We start from the raw sequence: 27,301 nt of genomic DNA on the forward strand, positions 1-27,301 counted from the left end.
CCATAAGCAACGTTCAGGAAGACTACAAACAGCTACGAGGCCCGCAACAGAAGAAAGGTTGATTGAAACATATCGTCAAAGTTTAAGAAAATCTGTGCGACAAGCATCTCATGAGATAGGCATATCAAAATCAAGTGTCCATCGCATGTTGAAATGCAGTCATTGGAAAAGTTACATTCCAAGAAGAATACACGCTCTCGATGAAGATGATCTGGATAGGAGAATGCAGTTTTGTGAGTGATATCTGGAAACCATCCAGATGTGAGGGCCTATCTTGATGAGACTCTACCCAACAGATGGATTAAGAGGTTCTGTAGAATACCCCCCAGCATTCACCACACCTCAGGCCAATGGACTTCTTCTTATGGGGATTTATCAAGGATAAAGTTTACACTTCAAAACTGGCAACAGTCATCGACATGAAAGCAGCAATCGAAAGAGAAGAAGTTACAAGACGAAATGATAATCAGTGTTTGCAATTCCATTGCTGCATGTTATCAGCAGTGCCTGGACCAGGACGTCATCAGTTTGAATACAGACATTGAGGGATGAAAAGTACATTTATGTAGTATACTTTACAATGTGAAAGTTAACTGTATTATAATAAATACCAACATTATGATCATTCAAAGTGTGTATAAATTTTTTTGAGACACTTTGTATATAACTAACACCCTATCATGGTGCTCTTTAGTACTGGATACAAAAGAGTCTACAGGTGAAGGTGAATTTATGACTAGCCGCCAAAAATTCACAAATTCAATACCCTTCTTTATTGTCATAGTTGATGGTATGGCCAGTACTACTTCCAACCTTTCCCCCACCCTTATAAAAAAATTCTATTACTTTCAAAACTGTTTTTAAGACCAATAATCTCAAAAAATTCACACACTGTGATCAGATTTAATATTATATTTCTATTTTCTAGTTTACTAAAAGAGATCATCATCATTAATTCATGTATGCATAGGAAATATACATAGAAATATTCAAATTATTTGGATACTGAACGAACGAGGATGCGCTGGCAATTTGGGATTTAGTCGACCAAATTGTATTCTTATTGGTTAAACCTAAATAAAAAAATGATGGCACAACATGACAAAAATCCATGCTGGTTGGGGCATCGCCCGGTTAAACAATGGCCCCGTTGTTTTCACCAGGGAACCAGGGCGAACAGTGAAAAGTCAGCTACTGGAACAAATCTGAAAACACACCCCAACTCAACATCACCAGAGTTAAAGATCGGTACTATCAACATAAGAAGCTTGAATGGCAAAGAAATGGAGCTACCTGAGGAATTAGATAAGTACCAGATCGACATAATAGGGGTAACTGAAACAAAAAAGACAAAAACTGGTGAGATCTTTCTGAGCTATAAATACAAAATGTTGTATTCAGGCAATGACAATCAATGAAAAGAAGGAGTAGCCATAATATTCAAACCAAAATATGAGGCTAATCTTCTTGAATGGCAGTCAGTCTCAAGTAGAGTAATGCGGGAAAATATGAGAATGGGGAACTGGACAATGAGACTTATTTGTGCTTATGGTCCCACAGAAGGTTCTACTAAGGTAGAAGTGGAGGAATTTTTTGAGGCTTTAGAAAAAGCAACTGACACAATGAAAAAGGAAAAGTTGGTCTTTATTAAGGATCTAAATAGCAGAATAGGAAATGATTACGAAACATACAGAAATATTTTGGGAAAATTTGGAGAAAAGAGCAAAGCTAATGATAATGGCAAATATCGGTTGGATTTCTGCTCAGGACATGGACTGGTTATTACTAACACCTGTTCCAACATAAAAATGTGCATAAATTCACATGGAGAGAAGAGGCATGGAATAAGAAAAGTCTCATTAATTATGTTATTGTTGATAGTGATGTTTTCTCCTTGGTGCGGGACACCAGAGTTTACAGAGGATTTGAAATTGGAAGAGATCACTATTTAGTCTTGAGCATGATAAAATTGAATTTCATACTGAAAATAATAACATGTAAGAAAGTTTTAAAGCGAATAAAAGTTGAGCAGCTCTCAGATGTGAACAGTAGACTAAAATACACAAAGATTATTGAAGAAAAAATGAAAGAGTTTGAGAACAGGAATCAAACCTTGGAGATTCAGTGGCAAGCCTTGAAGAAAGCCCTGATTGATTCAGCTAGAGAGGCATGTGGCGAAGTTGTCTGCAAGGATAGAAAAATTAGAACTCCATGGTGGACACAGAAAGTTAAACAGGCAGTGAAGGAAAAGAAGAAAGCATATCAAAAGTTCCTGGCAAATAAGTCAGCTTGTGCTCTTAGAGAATACAGAGACAAATGTAAGAAAGCTAAACACTGTGTAAAACTGGCTAAACAAAAGTCATGGGAGGACTTTGGCAAGAATATAGAAAATAAATATCAAGAAGGTGGCAAAATATTCTGGAGTTTGTTGAAGAAGCTTAGGAATGGAGGAAAAAGTGCTGTACAAGGAGTTAAAGATGATAAAAGTGACATGAAAACAGGAGAAAAGGATATCCTTGATGTATGGAGTAATTACTTTGAAAAACTGCTAAATGAAACAAGCAGTAATGACAGCACAGTGATAAAAAACACTGACCAGGTATGCAGTCAGGAATACATATCCATACTTGAAGTAAAAAAAAGCCATCAAAGGCTTGAAATGTAGAAAGACAGCAGGAGTAGATGATATTCTACCAGAAATGCACAAGTATGGTGGTATAAGAGTCTTACAGTGGCTGCACTGCATAGTTCAGAAAGCCTGGACAGAGGGACGAATTCCCAATGATTGGAGTAGAGCTCTCATAGTACCCATATATAAAAAGGGAAATAAAACTGAATGTGAGAATTTCAGAGGTATTTCCCTACTGAGTGTTCCTGGCAAGAGCTATGCAAGTATACTTGAGAAACGGTTGAGAAGAATTGTGGAAGAAAAGCTTGGTGAAAAACAAGCTGGATTCAGGTCAAATAGAGGCTGTCAGGATCAGATCTTCACTTTATGACAAATAGTTGAGAAGGCATGGGAATATAACAAAGATCTGTATTTTAGTTTTGTAGATCTGGAAAAGGCATATGAGAAGGTGCCAAGAGAGAGAGAAGCTATTCCAAATGCTACAGTTATATGGTGTCAATGGGGCATTATATCAAGCAATACTTAGTCTTTATTTGAGTGTTGAGTCAGTAGTTAGAATTGAAGCAGGTACAGGAAGATGGTTTGATGCTAAATCTGGTGTCAGACAAGGATGTAGATTATCTGCTCTGTTATTTATAATCTACATGGATCACATTATGAAGGAAAGTGGTATTAAACCTGATATTAAAAATTGGAGATGTTAATGTCAGCTCTTTGCTTTATGTGGATGATTTTATATCCGTTACAAGTCTGCAAGATTCCCTGACTAAATTGAATAACTGTTGTAATAGATATGGTATGAAGATCAGCAATAACAAGACAAGGACAATGAAAATAGGCAGAAGCATTGAAAATGTCAACTGTGTTGTGAATGGAGAACATGTGGAACAAGTAAAACATTTTAAAACATTTCAGCTACTTAGGCACGATTTTTAGTGAAGATGGTAAATTAAATATGGAAATAGACAACAGAATCAACAAAGCTGGCATGGTAGGAAGTCAACTGAATAAATTCATATGGAATAAGAGAGAAATTAGTCAGAACACTAAATTAGCTGTATAGAAATCAGTGTTCAAACCAATTTTAACTTATGGATCTGAGAGCTGGGTCAGAAGTAAAACACTTGACCAACGACTAGAGACTGCAGATATGAGAGTCCTGAGAAAGATTATAGGTGTGAAGAGATGGCATCAATGGCAATATCATATTAAAAATGAGGATATTAGGAAAAAACTTGACATTGTCAGCATTCAGGAATGCATTAACAGAGCTAATCTGAGGTAGTATGGTCACTTAAACAGAATGGGCAAAGAAAGATTAGCAAAACAAGTGTTCTCTGCTAGGTTGGGAGCAAAACGACCCAGAGGAAGACCAAGATATAGGTGGATTGATACGGTACAAAGTGCCTTAGACGATAGAAATATAAGATCTGATAATGTTGGAGTCTCGACAAGTAACAGACTGATTTGGAGGAAAACTGTAGATATGAAGTAACGATGTAATTTTTTTCATGTAGTACTATCATATCCTGTACACCCCTTGATGGTACATGGCAGGAATTTGATGATGATATTCAAATTAAAAAAAATAATAAATAAAAAACATGGAGATAAAGTCTATTATGATATTTACTCAAATATAAATCTCAATTTTTCTCCCAAAATCAAAGTTAAAAAATCGTGGTGCGAGATATATGCGGGGATTTTCAGAAACTAAACTTTTTCAGGGAGGAAAAAAACAATAACACTGGACTGACATTTATAATTAAATCCTCAGTATTTATAATAATTTATAATTGCTCAAATTATTTATAAAATGAATGCATTTAAATTTTAATTATCAATGTTATTTACTCAATCAGCTGCTTACCTTCATTACACGATATATTTGAATCTTTTAGCGACAATGCTTCTGTAATTAAATAAATTATTTCTGGCAAAATCATGTTCCAAGTTCTCAAAATCCAGTTGCACAACAGTTCTAATGATGGTCTCTTAATCCACCCCTGCACAATCCAAGAAAAGTACTACATTTGCTTCCATCTCTATGCATATAATGGATGTAATATTAACAAAAGATCGTGCGACTGAACGACAAAGGCAAGCTGACGATCGTTGAGTTGAAATGCTGATTCTCTTCAACAGAATTCCAATATATCTGAAACTGTCATAACAACATTCACTGTTTATTTCTTAAAGTTTTACACTTTTTTTGTGTGTGTGAACTATATGTGAAACTATTTGATCTTTTTTTTTTTTTTTGTAAAGTAAAATCAGGGATGCGAATATACTTGAGGGTGAGTTGTTATGTTCGAGTAAATATGGTAAATAAAAGTGAGCCAAGTTGCTCTGTTTGTGCCAAATGGTGAATGTCAGATTGTTGTGAATTCTATCATCAAAAAGAAGTTTGCATATATTAATTTTAAAAATTTTTATGGAATTTACAACCGTGTTAAAAAAAACTTTTTTTTTATAATCCCGACGTTTAGATCTTCACATCAAGATTATCATCTGGAGCATACATCAATATATACAGAATTGACTGGAAAAGCATTAGCTGTTTACATCGCACTAAAAAATGGTATGAACAAAAATTCAAGGAAGTATGTGAGATTATTACCAACCATCCCAATCTGAACAATAATGATGGTCTAAAAATCTCAAACACATATGGAAGGTACATATTCGACCCATGGAACGTTCCTCACTAAGAACAACTATAAACAGGACTGTAGAAAATCCAGTATCTTAAAAGCAAAAATAAGAATTGTAAAATAGGACATCATTGTTTCTGAAAGAATGTTTATTCCTATCATCGTAAATAGAATTTAGCTTGATGTAATTTTTTTTTTTTTTTTACTAGAGGTGATGCCAGTAAAATAACATGTGATCAAATCATTGTTTCTTTAGCTTACAGTTAATAATGTAACTCAGCTTGTCTTGTATATTGACGTATGCTCCAGATGATGATCTTGATATGAAGATCGAAACGTCGGGATAATAAAAAAGTTTTTTTAACACGGTTGTAAATTCCATAAATTTTTAAAATGAATGCTGATCACCGTGTAACTCTAAAAGAAAGTTTGCATATATATTGCCAAAACTGTTTTCTTGGTCTTCCTCTGTGTCAATTACTTGGCCTGTAGAGAGCAAGATCACTGAACATAGATGAAGGCAGATGTCTAAGTTGGTCCCCCCCCCTCAGCTAACGTTTTTTGAATTGTTTTTCTATTGGGGTCTTTGCTGGCTTCTTCAAGAATGGTATTATTAGGAATATGATCTTGAAATCCTATCCTAATATTGTTCAAATAGAATATCCAAGTATTGTTCGAAGGCATGCTGTCCTAAAGCTATTGATCACTGCTCACTAAGTAGTGATGCTCCACATCTGGGCACCATATATAAATATGACTTGACTAGTGGTTGTGTACAGAAGAGAATTTTGGTTTGGTTTATTTAGATTTATGACTGAAGCAACTTAGGCTATGAAGCCAGTGTATTATGTGTGTTAATTGTTATGTTCTAATGGCTGGTCTGCCTGCTTTTGCAGGATGAAAAACCTGAATTTCTGGGAGGGAAAACCCTGCCTTCCATACTAATTTTGGTATTTATGGTAATGGGATTGGATTTCCAGATATTAGTTGGCCTTTATGCGTTCTTTTCACTGTCACTCATAAAACTGATGTAGGAACCAAAGTACTGAAAATAATTTCCTTCAAGATTGTGGTCACTTAGCCTAATATTTCCTTCCATTCTGTTCTGCAGGACTTTAGTTTTACTGCTGTTGACTGCCAGATCAATCAGTGCTGCATTTTTACATAATTATCTGGATGTTTTTGTGCAGTCTGAATGTTAGATTCAATCCGCACAACATCTGCAAAGCAGAAGCTGCTTATGTAGGTTTGTCCTGCCAAATCTTTGAGAGTTATTTTATTCCATACATAGTTCCTGCAAGTCATTTTTCCTTGTCCTTTTGGAATTATTCAAATTTTTCATGCTCTTTATTTTATATGGAAAGATAAAATATACAAGCCACCAGGGATTGCAATGACTGCAATGACACCTTCCTTCCTTCTTTAGCCAATTTCTATACAGAGAAATTAGCTACACTTAGAGATCAAAGCCCTCAACATAACCATCTTCAGCCCTTTAGTTTGTTGTGATGATAATGTATTTACTATTTGGCTCCATGATCCAGACACACTGGATACAAGTTAACCACATCTAAAATTACACGTCACTCCACACACTTTCACCCAGTCCAATGATAGTGTATCCTTAAAACACAAATGGTTGACAAACACGTGCAAGTGCTCATGCCCTCCTAATTTAGATATCAACAGCGAACTATTTATAATCTACTGAACTGTTATTAAGAAATAATTCATTAGGCATCAATTCACTGACAACAATGCAAAAGCATTATTGTAGAGTATACCTGATATAATTCACTATTTATTAGGCTTAGTTTGAAATTATCATCAATGCAATAAGGGTATGAGGTATTGCAGGTATATGAGTTATCAGTGAATTAATTCTGTAAATAGTGTGTACATCTCAGGCAAATATGTTTTGCATAAGAGGAAAAACAACTATTGCCAGGAACCAAAGTTCTATCACCTAGAAAGAATAGCTAGATAACTTAATCTGAAACAGAGTTAGGAAATCTATTCATCATGGATGGATATAAACCCTGATGTCTTCTACAAGTATGCGTGTATGATTAAAAGACTTTTCCTTGTCTTCAAAGTCAGAGAAAAGAATGCTTCTGTTGTCATTCACCTCTATCCACTGCCATCCATTTTGTTTGGAAACAGTTCATTGATCATCATTTTCCATGACGCCTCTTAACAGCAGTATTCACTAAATGGCTTGCTTACCATTCCTAGTTTTATTTTATCTTTTCTATATCCCTGAAATGGAAAAAAAGGAAGGAAGGAGGAGGAGGAAGAAAAAAATGACAGAGTACTGAATTAAGAGAGAGAGAGAGAGAGAGAATGATAAGGCAATAATTAATAATATATGTTCAGACATATGATACAACAGCCATTTCATTGTTTATTACTTTGTCTATTGAACATATGATGTGCTGTATGTTCAATAGACAAGGCAATGAAAAAAGAAAAGAAGAATGTCGTGTAACACAATATTTTAGGATATCAGAAAGAAACCCAATAATTCAAGAATATGAAAGTAAAGCTTATCTAATATAGAAGGCCATTTAAACAGAAATGGGAATGAAATAGAAAACGGATATGCAGTGCAAATAATGGAAGAAAACAAACCACATGGCAAAAACATGATTCGACAGATACAGTTATAACAACCTTAGAACCTGGACAGAAAAATACATAACCACTAATCAAATCAGAATCCAAATAAATCAAAGGCCAATTTAAAGAAAATAAGTAATAAAATCTTTCAATGCCAATGTAACCCATAACATCTCAGAAGAAGACACATCCCAAAAGATTATGTTTATTAGTTGTAGCATTGTATTATTGTTTAAAATAGTTCTACAAACAGCCATATAAGATTATCCTATCATACTGTAACTTTCATCTTCATATTTTGAAGATGACTTACTCCAGATCAACAATTTTTCTCCAAATTAATCTGTTATCTATCAAGATCCCAATATTATCAGATCTTATACTTCTATCTTTTAAGGTGCTTTTTACAGTATCAATCCATCTACATGGGTCCTCCTCTGAGTCTTTTCCTTGCCAACCTGGCAAAGAACACTTGTTTTGCTAATATTTCCTCTCCCAAAATAAGTGACCATACCACCTGAGATTAGCTCTACCAACAAATTCCTGAATGCTAACAATGGCAAGTTCTTTCCTAATATACCATTTTTAATGTGATACTGCCATTGATGCCATCTGTTCACTCCACTAATCTTTCTCTGAACTCTCAAATAAGAGGTCTCCAGTCTTTGATCAAATGTTTTATTTCTAAATCAGTTCTCAGATCCATAAATTAAAATTGGTTTGAACACTCTCTTGTATATAGCTAATTTAGTGTTTGACTAATTTCTTTCTTATTCCATATTTAATTTATCATGCTCACTAAAAATTGTGCCTAAATATCTGAAATGTTTTACTTGTTCTATAGGTTCAGCATTCAGGATAAAGTTCATAATGGTTTCTGCCTATTTTCATTGTTTTTCTCTTTTTATTACTGATTTTCATACCAAATTTATTACAACAGTTCTTCAATTTAGTCAGGGAATCTTGCAGACATACTGGATTTATTCTGAAGTATAATATCATCTGCATAAAATAAAGAGCTAATATAAACATCACCAATTATTATTATTATTATATATATATTATTGTTAGTAATAACCAGTCTATGTCCTGAGCAGAAATCCAACAAGCCATTTGCCATTATTATTAGCTTTGCTCTTTTCTCCAAATTTTCCCAAAATATTTTTGTATGTCTGACAATCATTTCCTACTCTGCTATTTAGATCCCCAACAAGGACCAACTTTGCCTTTTTCATTGTTTCAGTTGCTTTCTCAAAAGGCTCAAAAAATTCCTCCACTTCTACCTTAGTAGAATCTTCTGTGGGACCATAAGCACAAATAAGTCTCATTGTCCAGTTTCCCATTCTGATATTTGCCCACATCACTCTACTTGAAATTGCCTGCCATTCAAGAAGATCGGCCTCGTATTTAGTGTTGAATACTATGGCTACTCCTTCTTTTCCTTAATTGTCATTGCCTGGATATAACATTTTGTATTTATTGCTCTGAAAGATCTCACTAGTTTTTGTCTTTTTTTGTTTCCATCACACTATCATGTTGATCTGGTACTTATCTAATTCCTCAGCTAGCTCCATTTCCTTCCCATTTGGGCTTTTTATGTTGATAGTACCAATCTTGAACTCAGGTGATGTTGAGTTGGGGTGTGTGTGTGTGTGTGTGTGTGTGTGTTTCAGGATTTGTTCCAGTAGCTAACTTTTTGCTGTTTGCCCTGGCAAAAAAACAAGGGCTTTGTGTTAATCGGCGAATGGCTCAGCCAGCATGAAATTCTGTCATGTTGTACCATCATTTTATATTTTGGTTTAAGCCAATAAGAATATAATTTGGTTGGCTAAATCTCAAATTGCCAGCCCACCCTCATTCATTCAGTATCCAGGTAAATATCTAACAGGGTGCACCACAAGAAGGTGAGGATTTGACATTAGGTCAGAAGTCCTGGTAGGTTCTCCACATTCCTTTAAAGGCTATGTGGAGGTCTCCTCTCAGTTATACAGCTTTGACTTTTAAGCACCTGTAAGTATCCCAAATATGCATTCTGTTAATATTTTAGTACAGACCTACTCTTGTTTGTTATAATTTTCTGCTTGTTTATTTTATCATTAGTTATCGTATGCAGTATCGTATATCGTATTCAATTCTAGTCCCAATTAATCTAATGAAGAGTGTGCAAAGTTTGGAAGACAAAGGGATTGCCTTTGGGTAGCACCAATTCCTTTGCTTCATTTCTGGTTCTAATCCCTTTTCGGATTTAGGAAAAATTTATATTATGATGCTGCACCATCCTAAATTCTAGACAAGAAAATAACTCAATATCAGAGAATTAACTCAGAATTGTGCACTATTAACCAATACATTGATAAGTTTGTTAAGTACTTAAATTTTATGAAATCTCTATTTCATTGCAGTCATAGCTACTCTTATGTCTTAACTTCCAAATTGGTTCCGACTTTTATGAGTGGTGCAAAAAGATCAAAATCAGGCAAGTTATTAGATTAATAAAAAGAATTCATCAAATTAGGCATATTACAGATAACAATTACTAGCTTAGAATAACAATTATCCTTCAAATTGAGTTCAATTAATTAAGTGATACAAGTTCACCCTTCACATTTCATAACATGCTTCAAAATCTCAATTGAAACTAGATTACAGCTTCGACTAGTAGCTAACATTCCAATCAGCAATTTCCATTTCTAGAGGCTAATGAATTAACAGACTAAGTACACCATAGAGCATTAACATATTCCCATACAACTTTCTTTTCTAGAACATACGGTCCCCCTCCTTTTTTCTCCTTATTCAAGCTCTAGAATCCTTTCAATTAATGAAACTTGAATAACTAGAAAGTTCCTTGCACGAACCCGAATTATCCCTCTTAGTACAAAAGCATAATAGAACAAAATTTAACATTACCAGGGACCGTAGAAACACTTTGCCTTCTCCTCATTTGTCTCTGGAGTGCTTTCGTCTCGTTGACCATGCATCTGCTTGATTTCATCTGAAGGAATCAACTGGTGGGCTTGGACACGAATAGCTTACTCGCCTCCTTCAAAGTAAGCTATTCTAGCTTGCTGCTATCAGATCAAGTGGTTCAGCATAACTTGTCGGTCTGCGTTGTATCTTCTGCATGGCCGAGGTCTGTACTCACGGAACTACTGCTTGACCAGTGGGCTGCCTAACAACATGTCCGCGTGCTCCCAACCTTCCTCGGGAATTCTGGAACTCCAATCCATAGAATGAAGAAAAAGGTCCTGAGCTGGCACCGCCAAGTTCTATATATCAGAGGCATGCTGTTCATCTTCCTACGTCACAATCTCCCCACTTTTTGCGCTCGGCACCTAACTCCTCCAGCACCCAGTGCTGCCACTTCTCCTATTGTGCTTCGCCACTTCTGCGCGCAAATCGACTTTGGTGCATGTGTTTGCTTCAGGTGTTCAATGCTTAATCTGATTATCTTGCTTGCAATATGACTCAGATACTTACACATTAACACAAGGTTCACATATTTTTAACTTCTGGTAAATTTAACAACTAACAACAGTATAAAGGATAAAGAAAAATACTTAAGTTATAAACATTGTCGGTAATTTACTATTAGTTTTCTGTTCTCTGATGCACAATTATTAGCTCCGGGAATGTTGTTACTTGTTAAATCTGAATGAAATAATTATGGAATAATTTCTCTTTCATTCAGAATTTAACACATGTAAATATATAACAGGGTGCACCACAAGAAGGTAAGGATTTGACATTAGGTCAGAAGTCCTGGTAGGTTCTCCACATTCCTTTAAAGGCTATGTGGAGGTCACCTCTCAGTTATACAGCTTTGACCCTTAAGAACTCGTAAGTATCCCAAATATGCATTCTGTTAATATTTTAGTACAGACTCTCATCAGGAAGGAGAACAGGATAGATGAAAACATCACTGTTAAAAGGATAAAGGAAAAATTTTATGGTCTAAGTGTGTTAGCTAAAATCCAGTCCAAAAATATTCTAGTTCCAGTGATTGTTCAGGTTTATAAAAAACAGATCTTCATTGTGACAGAGTAACCATATCTAATTTCTTGTTTTTCACAGGTCAATAAGAAAAACAAGTATATATATCCATTCTGTTAATATTTTAAATTTCAAAATGTGGCTGTGTCTTTTCTTTCAGGACTGTTGAAACAGAATTAAATCTGGAATGCAATTAGCTACTTATATGAAAAGTCAAAAAAATGCAATGAATTTAGTAGGTTTCCTCTCCTCCTGAAATTATACTGTTTTGCAAAAAAAAAAAAAGTCACTACATTTCAGGAAATAACATTTTCTGGAAATTCTAATTTAGCAAAGCCATTTAACGTATTTTAAGGTCATGTTTAAAAATGCATTTCATGTTTACGAATTTTTGCTTTGGGATGACAAACAGAGGCATTGCCTTTAAGTAGTGCCCAGAGGCAATGGCTCTGGGCACTACTTAAATGACAATAGCAGAAGACAGATAAGTGGACTAAGAACAGTTAATAAAGATGGAATTACTACGTTCCAAAATAGAGGAGGACAAAAACTCACTTGAACAAAATGATATGCATACCAACTCTACCCTGGATGGAGATTTTAATAAACTTACTGAGGTATTTCATTATTGTCATATCATATCAATTTCTGTTTGGATCAGATATAATAATTCCCAAATTACAAAAAATTCAAAAGAATGCAGCATATTACTTCAGCTGTAACAAATCAATTAAAATAAATTATAATAAACATTCCAAAAATGGCTTGGATTTAACTGTGGTGATGATAAATTATCAGCGATAAATAAATACAAAATATTATATTCAGGCAATGACAATCAAGGAAAAGAAGGAGTAGCCATAGTATTCAACACAAAATACGAGGCTAATCTTCTTGAATGGCAGGCAGTCTCAAGTAGAGTGATGTGGACAAATATCAGAAAGGGGAACTGGACAATGAGACTTATTTGTGCTTATGGTCCCACAGAAGGTTCTACTAAGGTAGAAGTGGAGGAATTTTTTGATGCTTTAGAAAAAACAACAGACACAATGAAAAAGGAAAAGTTGGTCCTTGCTGGGGATCTAAATAGCAGAGTAGGAAATGATTGTGAGACATACAAAAATATTTTGGGAAAATTTGGAGAAAAGAGCAAAGCTAGTAATAATGGCAAATATTTGTTGGATTTCTGCTCAGGACATGGACTGGTTATTACTAACACCATGTTCCAACATAAAAATGTGCATAAATTCACATGGAGAGAAGAGGCAAGGAATAAGTAAAGTCTCATTGACTATGTTATTGTTGATAGTGATGTTTCCTCCCTGGTGCAGGACACCAGAGTGTACAGAGGATTTGAAATTGGAAGTGATCACTATTTAGTCTTGAGTAGGATAAAATTGAATTTCATATTGAAAAGAATAATATGCAAGAAAGTTTTAAAGTGAATAAAAATTGAGCAGCTCTCAGATGTGAACTGTAGACTAAAATACACAAAGATTATTGAAAACAAAATGAAAGAGTTTGAGAACAGAAACCAAACCTTGGAGATTCAATGGCAAGCCTTGAAGAAAACCCTGAGTGATTCAGCTAGAGAGGCAGGAAGGTCAGTCAGGAATACATATCCATACTTGAAGTAGAAAAAGCCATTAAAGGCTTGAAATGTGGAAAGGCAGCAGGAGTAGATGATATTCAACCAGAAATGCTGAATTAGTGGTTAAAAGTCTTACAATGGCTGCACTGCATAGTTCAGAATGCCTGGAGAGAGGGAAGAATTCCCGATGATTGGAGTAGAGCTCTCATAGTACCCATATATAAAAAGGGAAATAAATCTGAATTATTTATTTCCCTTTCCAGAGGTATTTCCCCTATTGAGTGTTCCTAGTAAGATATATGCAAGTATACTTGAGAAATGGCTGAGAAGAATTGTGGAAGAAAAGCTTTGTGAAGAACAAGCTGGATTCAGGTCAAATAGAGGCTGTCAGGATCAGATCTTCACTTTACGACAAATAGTGGAGAAATCATGGGAATATAATAAGATTTGATATTTAAGTTTTGTAGATTTGGAAAAGGCATATGACAAGGTGCCAAGAGAGAAGCTATTCAATACGCTACAGTTATATGGTGACAGTGGGGCATTATATCAAGCAATACTTAAGTCTTTATTTGAGTGTTGAGTCAGCAGTTGGAATTGAAGCAAGTACAGGAAGATGGTTTGATGCTAAATCTGGTGTCAGACATGGATGTAGATTATCTGCTCTGTTATTTATAATCTATATGGATCACATTATGAAGGAAAGTGGTATTAAACCTGATATTAAAAATTGGAGATGTTAATGTCAGCTCTTTGCTTTATGTGGACGATGTTATACTTCTAAATAAATCCGCTACTAGTCTGCAAGATTCACTGACTAAATTGAATAATTGTTGTAATAGATATGGTATGAAGGTCAGGAATAAAAAGACAAAGACAATGAAAATAGGCAGAATCATTGGAAATGTCAACTGTGTTGTGAATGGAGAACCTGTGGAACAAGTAAAACATTTCAGCTACTTTGGCACGATTTTAGTCTCTCTCTCTGTGTTCACGAGGCATCTATAGATGCCGTATGGTCACTCCGATGCTCGATGATGTTCCACACTAGGTCTCGCCATGTAGTTCTGTTGTTTGCCCTTCTGGCAGCCTCAACTCTCTGAAGATCAGTCACTCCACACATGCCATCCATCCATCCATCTCATTGATGGTCTACCCCCTGCCTCTTTTTCCAGGAACTTTACCTTCTATTACTGGTTTGAGAAGTCCTCCTTCCATCCTTTCTGTGTCCAAAATATTTTAATTTTCTTCTGTCAATATCCTTAAGGAGCCTTAAAGTTCTACTAATCTTTTCTAACACCCATTCATTTGTACCCCTTTCAGTGTATGATATTCTCAACAGCCTTCTGTAACACCACATCTCAAAAGCAGATATCCATTTCTTATCTGACTTCTTTAGGTTCCAAGTCTCGCATCCATAAGTTGCTGTTGGAAAAACAACTGCATCCAAAAGCCTCAACTTTGTTCCCATGGAGATAGATCCATCCTTCCAGATTTTAGACAGGTCTCTGACTGTTGTTTTAGCCATTCCTAACCTTTTTCTGACATCTTCTGAACAGCAATTCTTCACATTAATAATTAATCCCAGGTACTCAAACTTGCTGACTTCCTCAATTCTTTCTCAATTAAGATACATTTGTTTCTCAAGAGCTTTTTAGTGAAGATGATAAATTAAATATAGAAATAGACAACAGAATCAACAAAGCTGGTATGGTAGGAAGTAATTGAATAAATTCATATGGAATAAGAGAGAAATTAGTCAGAACACTAAATTAGCTGTATACAAGACGCTGTTCAAACCAGTTTTAACTTATGGAGCTGAGAGCTGGGTCAGAAGTAAAACAGTTGATCAAAGACTAGAGACCGCAGATATGAGAGTCCTGAGAAAGATTAGAGGCGTGAACAGATGGCATCAATGGCAATATCATATTAATAAAGAACTTGATATTGTCAGCATCCAGGAATGCGTTAGTACAGCTAATCTCAGGTGGTATGGTCACTTAAACAGAATGAGCGAGGAAAGATTAGCAAAACAAGTGTTCTCTGGCAGGTTGGCAGGAAAACAACCCAGAGGAAGACCAAGATATAGGTGGATTGATATGGTACAAAGTGCCTTAGATGATAGAAATATAAGATCTGATAATGTTGGAGTCTTGACAAGTAACAGACTGATTTGGAGGAAAATTGTAGATAGGAAGTTAGTAATGATGTAAATTTTTCATGTAGTACTACTATCATATCCTGTACACCCGTTGAGGGTACATGGCAGGAATTTGATGATGTTGATGATGATAATAAATTATGCCGCTATATGTATGAATATTACAATACTGGTGAACGTTGACTAAACTGATTGGTTCAATTCAAAATAATGCAGCACTACCTAGTAAAAATCATGGCATTATATTAAACTGAAAAAAAGCAAAAAACTATTCTGGTAATAGAGCAACACCTTTTATCCAACTAGGTTAAAGATATACTAATTAAATACAATTTTTATTAAAGAAGCGCGTACATTTCTTGAAGATAAGGATGACTTAGTACTTGGAACAGGACTTTATCAGAGCTGAGATGGTATGTAATTAGGAGATACTGGAGATGAAGAACTGATAAGTAAGTGTAGAAATACTTATCAAAAAACATTAATGAAACCAATAATGAAAAAAATGAATTAAACAAACAATAAATTTAAAAAAGGTGATGAAAATAAAGAAAAGGAACATAAAACCTGTTATACACATGGCAAACCAGCAACATGACAATATAACAGGTTTTATGTTCCTTTTATTCTTTATTTTTAGCTCTTTTAAATTCGTTGTTTAATTCAATTTTTTGTTAGTGGTTTTATTAATGTTTTTTTTGTTTATCTGTTAAGTATTTCTACACTCAATTATTGGTTCTTCATCTTCAACCTCCTAATTACATAGCATCTCTGCTATGATCAAGTGTTGTTCCAAATACTATGTCATCCTTACCCTCAAGAAATGCACACATGTTTATCAAATTAATAATCCTTCTTTAATAAAAATCCCATTTAATTCTTATATCTTAAATCTAGTTGGATAAAAGGGACTTTCCCAAAATAGCTTTACATTTTCAGTTTAATATCAAATTTTAGGAGCATCATGATATCATTGGCATTATAAATAAGCTGGTAGCATTTTGAAGGCCATAATACGTGCAATGTCCACAAGCTATGTTTCTCATTCAGATCTATTAATAAAGCTACTGTCTAACAGAGTTAGACTTGTTAATAAACACATCGATAATAAACAAACTGACTTATTGCAGCAATATGAGTCATTTATCTATGGGTATACTATAATATGAATAGAACTTTTTCAGAAATACAGGCAAATTTATATGTGCTGAGCAGCAAGTAGTCAGTTTGTTAGATATATTTGGATTAACTACAAAACATGCTATTCATCAGAGTCCTATCATGTTTCTTTAGGTTATAAAAAGCAAATAGGCATATACAAATGAACTGTGTGAGAGAGAGGGAGATAATGGATCAACAGAAGGAAAAGATGTTCTGGCATCTTTATCATGCATACATATTGGTAAAAACTGTGTGAGAGATGCTCATAAGGAATGTTGATCAACAGATGCTTCTTTTAGTCTTTGAGAAAAGCGAGGAATCATTAACTAGTTCAACAGTTTCAGCACTAAGCATACCAGTATGAGCTTCATGGAATCCCATCCTACTAGTATTCACACACACACACACACACACACACACACAGCTTAATTGTACCAACAATAGTACAAACAATAACAAGAAAATATTTAGCTAATGGCAGACTGCTAGGTGACAACTTGCTGATGTGAGAGACCAAAAGAAAGTTAAAAGAATCGTGCAATCTAGTAGACAGGGCTTATATTTGGCAAGACAGTACAACAGTGGTCTGCTTCACATCTGGGACAGGATTTGATATATTGTGTGTTCAGATGTACTACTACATCTGAATACACAATATATCAAATCCTGTCACAGATGTGGTACAGAACAGACAACCTTAATCACTCAGTTAAAAGCAAACATAAATATTGATATATTGGATAACAGAAATGGAAAAGGTCACTCTGCTCAAAAATCCCACTTCCAGTTGTTCCCTAAGAGCAGGGGGTCACAAAACAGCAGCCTGCAAGCCGGAATGGCCTGCAAAGGCTTTGTATCCTGCCAGTGACCTTAATGATTCTAACATCCTGCTGGGATTAAAACAAAAAAAATTCAAACTTCTAAATGTTTTATGACAGCTTTAAACAAAAGTAAAACTTATTACTACAATTCTTTGTACCACGTTTCTATCATCAAATGTTGGCAACACTGAATGGAAGTAACTTACACACAGTCATTTTAAGCCATGTGATACAAAGTTGGCATACCAAATTTTTATAAATATCTTGGCAGTAAATATCCCAAATATAAAATTTATTGTGCAAATATGTTGTCAATCTTTGGAATCACCTATGTATGTGAGCAATTATTTTCAATTATGAAACTTAAGTCAAAGTTCCGCTCACAGATAAAAGATTCTAGATTAAATGCAATACTTCATATTGCAACACAAAATAAAAAAGCAGATATTGACATGTTAATACAGAGGAAAAGATGTCAGGTTTCAGAATCAAAATCAAATTAAAAAAAAGGACTTGTAGATAAAAATCTTTATTTTTGTAAGTCAAAATTATGTATTTAAATAATTTTCTTGAAGTATGAATAAAATGTAATTGAATTTATATTTTCTAAACTTGTTTAAAATGTTTTAAAATTTTTAAATAAAAATGGTTATAAATTTAAAAGGTGGTGGAACTATTTACGTAAGTCGTAAAGGCCCAGCAACAAAAGGGCTTTTGTTAGAGCCTTTCATTTTTTAGTTTATGTTTTGGTTCACAGAATAATACTGAATATGGCCCACATCTGATATACGTCTAATTGACTGGCCCCTTTGCTGCGTTTGAGTTTGAGACCCCTGGGTTTGAGACTGGGACTTAGAGCAACTGGGATTTTATCGGAGTAGGTGACCTTTTGTAGTGACAGCTTTTGTAATGAACCAATTGGTTCATTATTGGTTCATTACAAAATTGACAACTTTTGTAATGAACCAATAGATAATCAAGCAAGTAAAAAAACAAATGCCAGTGATGATATGCAGAATGCTTTCTTCGCACATATTAGGTCCTGTGATATCAGTGGGGCAATATATAAATGCTGCATCTAAAATGAATACTGTTGCTAATTAGATATGTCTCTTCATGCTTAGTTTGTCTATTTGATATAGTTGTGTACAGTAGGATAATGCATCATGTAACAGGGCACAAATCATTTAGGAGTGGTTTCTTGAGAGAAAGAGAGAAACTCTACCATATTTCACTGGCCTTTTAAGTCACTAAATCTCAAACCAGTTGTGCATGTGAGGTGTAATGAGATGTTCATAACAGATATCTGCATATGAACAATTTGATCTATATGAGCCAGCATCTGGTAAAGTCCAAAACTATTCTGAATGCTAAAAAGGGATAACACCTGCCATGAGGTAAGTGTACCTAAATAAACTGGCTACTCCATATATAGTCAGTCTTCTTACTGACTTTCTCATTTAAAAGATATTCATATGATCAAGGAATGATTGCTTACGGAATCAGATTTGGTGGAGACTTCTTATCTTCTGTGCAAGAATCTCTACAGCTCACACCTGATTCAAAACTGTATAATCTAAGAATAGAATTCATGTTTATATATGAGCAAATATCACACGCACATGATGAGTTATTCATTTCTATTAAGATCTTAACTTGATGAAGAGCTGGATGTGGTTATTAATTGGTAACTATCTACACATTGTACTTTATATATGTATTATATATTGAAACAAACGGAAATTATTAAAATTACCTTGTCATCTTCCTTTTTGATACCCATTAGATCACCAAGTTTTGTTCCAGCTAGTTCCCACTCTTTCTTTTGGGCTTTTCGACGTTCTTTCTGTTCTCTATAATATTTTACAACTGCACTTCCCTTACGAGCTATTATAGCCATATCTGAACTTGGATCCTACAACATGCACATATTATTAGTGAAAAATGATTTCTCCACATGTAAAATAATTAAATCCTAAATACAAGAAGAAAATCAATATGAAATATTAATTAAAATACATAATGCAGTTGAGTGTTTGCATGGTGAATGATAGATATTACTCTTTTTTTTTTTATACTAGAAAAATAATCCCCTGTATACCCCTTAAAGCTATATAATCATGAATAGATCATGAAAAACAATCTGAAGAAGTTTAATAAAACTGACCAGTTTTTGTCAATATCTCATCGACACACAAGCAAAATGATAATACATCAGCACTTAACATACATTCAAGGTAAGTATGTATGTATATATATATATGGCCTAGCAATATAGTTGATTGCTCAACAATAAGTATTTAATGTTGAGCAATCGACTCCCAACTTTGCAGAGAGTTGACTAGATTCTATTAATGCATAAAGAAATTACTGCAATTTAAATTAGAAATGTTCATCATCATAGATTCTGAAAACATTAATGCTGATATATATATATATTCAGCAACACTGTGCATACACACACACACTAATCTACCATTTATCCAACCTTCAAAACAACCTTTCAATTAATTGACCCTTGCATGTCAACTGACTTTGGGTAGAGCATACGTAATTGTACTTCAATTATCAGCATTTGCCATTCTGATGAATGGCAAGTGCTGATAATTGGTAGATTACTGTGTGTGTGTCAGCATTACAATCAGAAGCCTGTCTGACTTAAATAAACCTTTTCTGAAAAAGAGAGGAGAGGAAGAGAAGTTGGTTCAGTGAGCTGGTAGCTGGACTATAAGATTTATGATGTATGATTTCCCCACACTCACAGTTGTATAAGCATGAAATAGTTTAATAACATTTTAAATAGTCATATATGAGCACATAAATGACAAATAAAACATTTATGTCATATACACAAATGGAAATTTCAGAATAATTTTTACAAATGAAAAGGAAATATGCCAACCAGTTCAGTCCTCAATCTACACCATTAAAACTTTTCTATTTCAATAATAAGACTGTCATGTTTACAGATAACTGCAGTATTAACTAGTATAGAACTTTATTTTTAACAACTGCAAATAACAGTAGTGCAAGGTAAGTTCAGATTGCAGCCTCTCAGTGTTCAATACACCATCGTCACTAAATTTAATAATTTTAATCTTAGCATGTAATGTAATAGGTTTATGCATCTTATTTTCACTGAGGCAACAGCACCCTTACTTTGAATTTTATCTGCCACTATTAACTATAATAATATAATATTATAAATAGCTTAGAATTCACACCAGAACACAGTGAGATGCAGCAAGCAATGCCACTGAAAATAACATGAGTTCACAAATACTGTGCATCATATAAAGAGGCATTGGTGATAACTGAAAATGTATCATGAGTAAATTGTTGTAAAGTGAGGCATTGTAAGGTAGAAGGGTTACTGTACATGCAAAGCTTAAAATACTATGTACACCAAAGTTCAATGCTGGACTAAAATTCTACAATGCAAGGAAGATCCTATCCAATGCTGCTCTCAAGAGGATCTACTGAAATGTTGCAAAGAAAGAGAGAGAGAAGAATGAAGACTGAAAAGTTATGTCAACGAATGGTGATAACTTCTGGTATGTATTAAATTAATTTCAGAAAACAAGAATAAATGAATTTCAAAAAAGGAGAGAATACTTTCTGCAACAAAATATTATTGTACTGAAAATTCTGCTATAAGAAAATTAATTTTTTATAATAATGAACTTATAATGCATGTTAATGAGTATTCCTTGTGGAAAATTTTAAGTTAGTAGCATGATTATTCTGAAAGATAAAAAAAGAGAGATGATAGTTTTGTAATTCAGTTAAAAACCTCAGTTCATGCAATTTTTTTATTTTTATTTTTATCTAACCCAAATATAAAGGTTATATTATATAGCTTTTAACTGTAGAATCCTATGAAAGAATGCATTTATTTCATTATGAATTAATTAACATTTTACCTTGACTGGCACAACAGGTTCTGGTTGTTTGGTAAACACAATTCTACCATCAAGAAATGGAGGAACAATATTGTGAACTAACAGATGAACTCTTGCTTCATTGCCCTCCTCAAAATCTTCATCCATCTCAGTTCTCTGTACAACACCACTAGTCAGCATTCGATTAGTTTCCCATTTTTCATTATCCTGCAAGAGTAACCAAAGAGTTATTCACAGCAAAAAACAAAAGTGATGATGATTTATACTATATATTTCATACCAGCCATGAAAACCAAAACAGGTTTTCATGGCTGTAAAAGTAAAATCAAAAGTAAAATTATATATAATACATTTCACAGTATCACTAAACACATGACAGCTGAATTTAAAATGGCATGTAATTTCTGAAATCAATTACTATCATTATCATGAAATTCCTGATATATATCCTCAATGGATGTACAGGATATGATAACACTACATGAAAAATTTCATCATTACTAACTTCCTATCTACAATTTTTCTCCAAATCAGTCTGTTACCTGTCAAGACTCCAACATTATCAAACTTATATTTCTATCTTCTAACGCACTTTTTTACGGTATCAATCCAGTTATATCTTGGTCTTCCTCTGAGTCTTTTTCCTGACAACCTGGCAGAGAACACTTATTTTGCTAATCTTTCCTTTCCCATTCTGTTTAAGTGACCATACCACCTGAGATTAGCTCAGTTAACGCATTCCTGGATGCTCACAATGTCAAGTTCTTTTCTAATACCCTCGTTTTTAATATGATATTTCCACTAATGCCATCTGTTCATGCCCTAATCTTTCTCAGGACTCTCATTTGACTAATTTCTCTCTTATTCCATATAAATTTATTCAGTTGACTTCCTACCATACCAGCTTTGTTGATTCTGTTGTCAATTTCCATATTTAATTTACCATCTTCACTAAAAATCGTGCCTAAGTAGCTGAAATGTTTTACTTGTTCTATAGGTTCTCCATTCACAATGCAGTTGATATTTTCAATATTCCTGTCTATTTTCATTGTTCTTGTCTTTTTAACTGACCTTCATACCATATCTATTACAACAGTTATTCACTTCAGTCAGGGAATCTTGAAGACTTGTAGCAGATTTATTTAGAAGTATAACATCATCCACATAAAGCAAAGAGCTGAGATTAACACCTCCAATTTTGATATCAGGTTTAATACCACTTTCCTTCATAATGTGATCCATATAGATAATGAATAAGAGAGAGGATAATGTACATCCTTGTCTGACACCAGATTTAACATTAAACTACCTTCCTGTATTTCTTTCAATTCTAACTGCTGACTTACAACTCAAATAAAGCCTAAGTATTGCTTGATATAATGCCCCAATGACACCATATAACTGTAGCATTTCGAATAGCTTCACTCTTGGCACCTTTCATATGCCTTTTATCCAGATCTACAAAACTTAAACACAGATCTTTGTTATATTCCCATGATTTGTCAACTATTTGTCGTAAAGTGAAAATCTGATCCTGACAGCCTCTATTTGGCCTGAATCCAGCTTGTTCTTCACCAAGCTTCTCTTCCACAATTCTTCTCAGCTGTTTCTCAAGTATCTTTTCATATATCTTACCAGGAACACTCATTAAAGAAATAACTCTGTAATTCTTCAGTTTTATTTTCCTTTTTATATATAAGCACTATGAGAGCTCTACTCCAATCATCTGGAATTCGTTCCTCTGTCCAGGCTTTCTGAACTATGCAGTGGAGCCACTGTAAGACTTTTATACCTCCATACTTGTGCATTTCTGGTCAAATATCATCTACTCCTGCTGCCTTTCCACATTTCAAGCCTTTGATGGCTTTTTCTACTTCAAGTATGGATATGTATTCCTGACTGCAAAATGGCATGCCTGGTCAGTGTTTTTTACCATTGTGCTGTCATCACTGCTTGTTTCATTTAGCAATTTTTCATAGTAATTACTCCATACTTCAAGGATATCTTTTTCTCTCGTTTTTCATGTCACCTTTATCATCTCTAATTCCTTTTACAGCACTCTTTCCTCTATTTCTGAGCTTCTTCAACAACCTCCAAAATATCTTGCCACCTTCTTGATATTTATTTACTAGGTTCTTACCAAAGTCCTCCCATGACTTTTGTTTAGCTAGTTTTACACAGTGTTTAACTTTCTTATAATGGTCAAAGCTATATAACTGAGAGGAGACCTCCACACAGCCTTTAAAGGAATGTGGAGAAACGATCAGAGCTTCTTACCTAATGTCCAATCCTCACCTTCTCGTGGTGCACCCTTAGGTATCTACTTGGATACTGAACGAACGAGGATGGGCTGACAATTTGGGATTTAGCCGACCAAATTGTAATCTTATTTTCTTAAACCAAAATAAAAATTGGTTTATTACTATTAAGGAATTATTAATGAGTAGGCATAATATATTTTACACTATTAAACCTTCATAAATTAATTTGAGGATTTTATCACAGTAATGCTTTCTCCATAATACAATTCAGAAAGCACAGCATTGTAATAAAAATATCCTTTCTTTAGTGAGTTCTTAATAATAAGCCTTTGTTGTTTACTACAGTAACAACGCAAAAGTTTTCAAAATACACCTTCGTATTGTATTTTCATATTTTATTGTGCCATGATAAATATTCTTCTTCTTCTTATTATTATTATTACATGACACCTCTGTCTCCACCACTCAATCCACCAACTACAACTACTTTCATCACTTACACCAACAACCACCGACCACCACTAGTATTTTGACAGACAATCACAAACATCCATAACCACAGCGGGATTCGAACCTGCAGCGTTTTGACTGGAGAGCGGATATGGTAACCACTCGACCAGCATATGCGGACCATTTCTAAATTTCTATAATTGTATACCTGTTGTTAAAGCAACATTTATTTAACAATCAGCAAACCTTTTTTTTCCCCCTTGTTGCCGTTGATATACTTGATAAATTGGATTACTTCAACAGAAGCCTCATCATTGGCAGATTTTGTATGGAGTGGTTCTTGCAACAAAATGATATATCGTTTTAAATGCAATGCACAAGTTATTTTTTTAATTGTTTATAATGGGATAGACAATTAAAACAAAAACCTTCTAAATTGCATGCATTGTTTATAATGGGATGAAATGCTTAAGGATCAAAGCTGTATAACTGGGATGAGACCTCCGCATAGCCTTTTAAGGAATGCAGCAAACTGACTGGGGCTTCTGACCTAATGTCCAATCCTCACCTTCTCATGCTGCACCCTGTTAAGCATGGATACTGAACAAACAAAGATGAGCTAACAATTTGGGATTTAGCTGACCAAATTGTATTCTCCACACTCCAAATTGTGGAGAGAGCCCACAATCTTTATTGTGGGCTCTCTCCACAATCTTTGTTCCAGTGGAACAACTCTTATGACTGAGCTTGACAACATACACAACACTTTCCTCTCCAATGGCTACGGCAATCACAGTATTAAAAAAATAATCACTCCCCCCCCCACATTCCCCAGTCTTCTCTTCAGAAAGAGTTTAGAAATGCCATCACCATACCCTACATCCATGACACATTGGAAAAAATAGCCAAGAGTTTAAAAACGTACAACCTACACACAGCATTTAAGCCCACCGTTAACTTGCTTCCCTTATCCGTTCTACAAAAGATCAGCTCCCTCCTCTCTCAGTGCCTGGAGTTCAGAAAGTACTCTGTTCCTGCAAGCTGGCATACTTTGGATGGACAGGCAGATCAGCAACCATCTGCCTGGAGGAACACAAGTCATACATCTGCAATCACGACTATGGTCAGTCAGGCCTGGCTGATCATGTCTTGGATACAACCCACAGGATCTCATGGAAAAAAAACCACCATGTTCCACCACAGCAAATTCAAAAAAGAGAGGCTATTTTTAGAATCAGCAGCAGCTCTCATAAATCGACCAAATCTTAATACAGTTGCATCAAGCTTCCTAAGATTTGGAAAACACATCATCAGAGATCCCACCTTACATTTCAGGCCACCTACAACCACCCTTACAGTTTGTAGTCTGCTTTATTTTTCATATACTATCTCTCAATGTAATCTCCCTCCCTTTTAATACATTTTCTTCACCAAGTAATTAGTTTTTCAAAGCCATCATAATAAAACTCTTAAGATAATATGCATAATCATTTTCTTACCTCTTCTTCATTTTCAAAATGGATACTCTTCAGATGCGTTGTCAATTTAGGAAGTAACCAGAAGTCCAATGTATCCAAGTCCAGATCATATGGAGGATGTTCCACATCAAATCTGACCTCTTTGATAGCCACTGCAGTGAATGCATGTGTGCAATCTTCTGTTGCCATTTGCAAAAGCAATTGTTGTTCCTCAGCACAAGAATGGTTAATTCATTGTTTGAAATTCTCACACAGCTTTCAAATTTATGTCATCCCTTTTATCATATAGTATCTTTGCAACGGAAGGCTGAATTTAATTTTTAGGCTGAATATTTTTAGGCTCATAATAATGGACCAAACTTTTTAGTCCCTAGTCATAATTTTATAAAGAAAAACATAGTGCTTTCCTGTCTGTAACACTGAAGATGCATCTTCAGTGTTACCATATACATACATACAGCAAACTTGCATATACATGCAGACTTCAATAACAAACTTCTAGTCTCATCTATTTTATTTTTTTAAACTGACACAGAAACCAACACATGCATACTTTATTATGGTCTCCAATACTGTAATGACTGTTTGACTTGTGCTAAGCCAATATTCAATTTCAAACTAGTGATTTCTGACTTATTCAGTGATTTTCTCTAATTAACTGCTTAGCTCTCTACTTATGGAAATGATCAGTTGCAATTTGTGGAGGATTATTTCATGATCAATCATTAACGTCAATTATTAATGTGTTCTTTGTGTTCTTTGTTTTTTGTTCTTTGTGTCCAACAATAAACAATCATGTTTTGTCATGTAAACCTTGTAGGTGGTAGTGAATTTCAACAGTAATCACATTTTTGTGTGTTAAAAATGTGATTACTATGCACTGTATTACATGCTATCACAAACTTGTAAAAGATTTGTTTACTATGCACATGTGAAAACAAGAAATGCAACTTTGATTGTACATTATTGTATACTTAGTTGTGGCAGAGGGTCTTGAAGTGCATCTTGAACTAAAAATATTTCAAGGCCACTCCAAAAAGTAATGCCACACACATACTTTCAGGAAATCTGAGTATCATATCTCAAAAGCAGAAAACAGATATTTTCTGCTCTTGATTTGTGATACTCCAAATTGCAGCCTGTCCAATATAAATAAGTTCATTAGCCAAATTAATCTTGTTTCTGAAAACTTTTACTGATATCACTTTGGTGATAGTCAAAATTTTCTTTAGTTTAACAAAGTCAGCTGATTGGCACAACACACAACCAGGCAACAAATATGTTTAACAGTTCGTCAGAAAGCAATGTTAAGATGTTTATAGTAAAATTTTCTGTAATAAAGTAGAAACATGCATTAGTACCTTGTTTATCTGTCTCTGCTGTGCTGACATTCTTTTCTTTTTTTTTTGTTCTAAAGCTTCTTCCTTTTTCTGTGTATATTCAGAAGACATATTTGAAAATGGGTTATTGGCTTCATCATAACCCTCATCAAGAGAATACCATTCCCTATCCACACGTTTCTGTTCCTCATCCCATTCCTCAGGTGACCATGGTAATTTATTTTCTTAAAGAAACAATATC

General features: G+C 34.4%; 1 protein-coding gene across 1 annotated transcript in view; it reads right to left on the minus strand.

Annotated features, from left to right (window-relative positions):
• Positions 1–27,301, minus strand: part of Prp16 (ATP-dependent RNA helicase l(1)G0007) — a 261,425-nt gene that overhangs the window by 168,285 nt on the left and 65,839 nt on the right. Inside the window, exons 6-8 of the mRNA XM_090397330.1 lie at positions 27,082–27,284; positions 21,553–21,738; positions 19,386–19,544 (exon numbers count right to left, since the gene is read on the minus strand). Coding sequence (XP_090253456.1) covers positions 19,386–19,544; positions 21,553–21,738; positions 27,082–27,284 — 548 coding nt within the window. The remainder of the gene's footprint in view (positions 1–19,385; positions 19,545–21,552; positions 21,739–27,081; positions 27,285–27,301) is intronic.

The sequence above is a fragment of the Typopeltis vanoorti genome, chromosome 9, assembly GCF_054136105.1.
Source record: "Typopeltis vanoorti isolate ZY-2024b chromosome 9, IOZ_Tvanoo_1.0, whole genome shotgun sequence".
Lineage (NCBI taxonomy): Eukaryota > Metazoa > Arthropoda > Arachnida > Uropygi > Thelyphonidae > Typopeltis > Typopeltis vanoorti.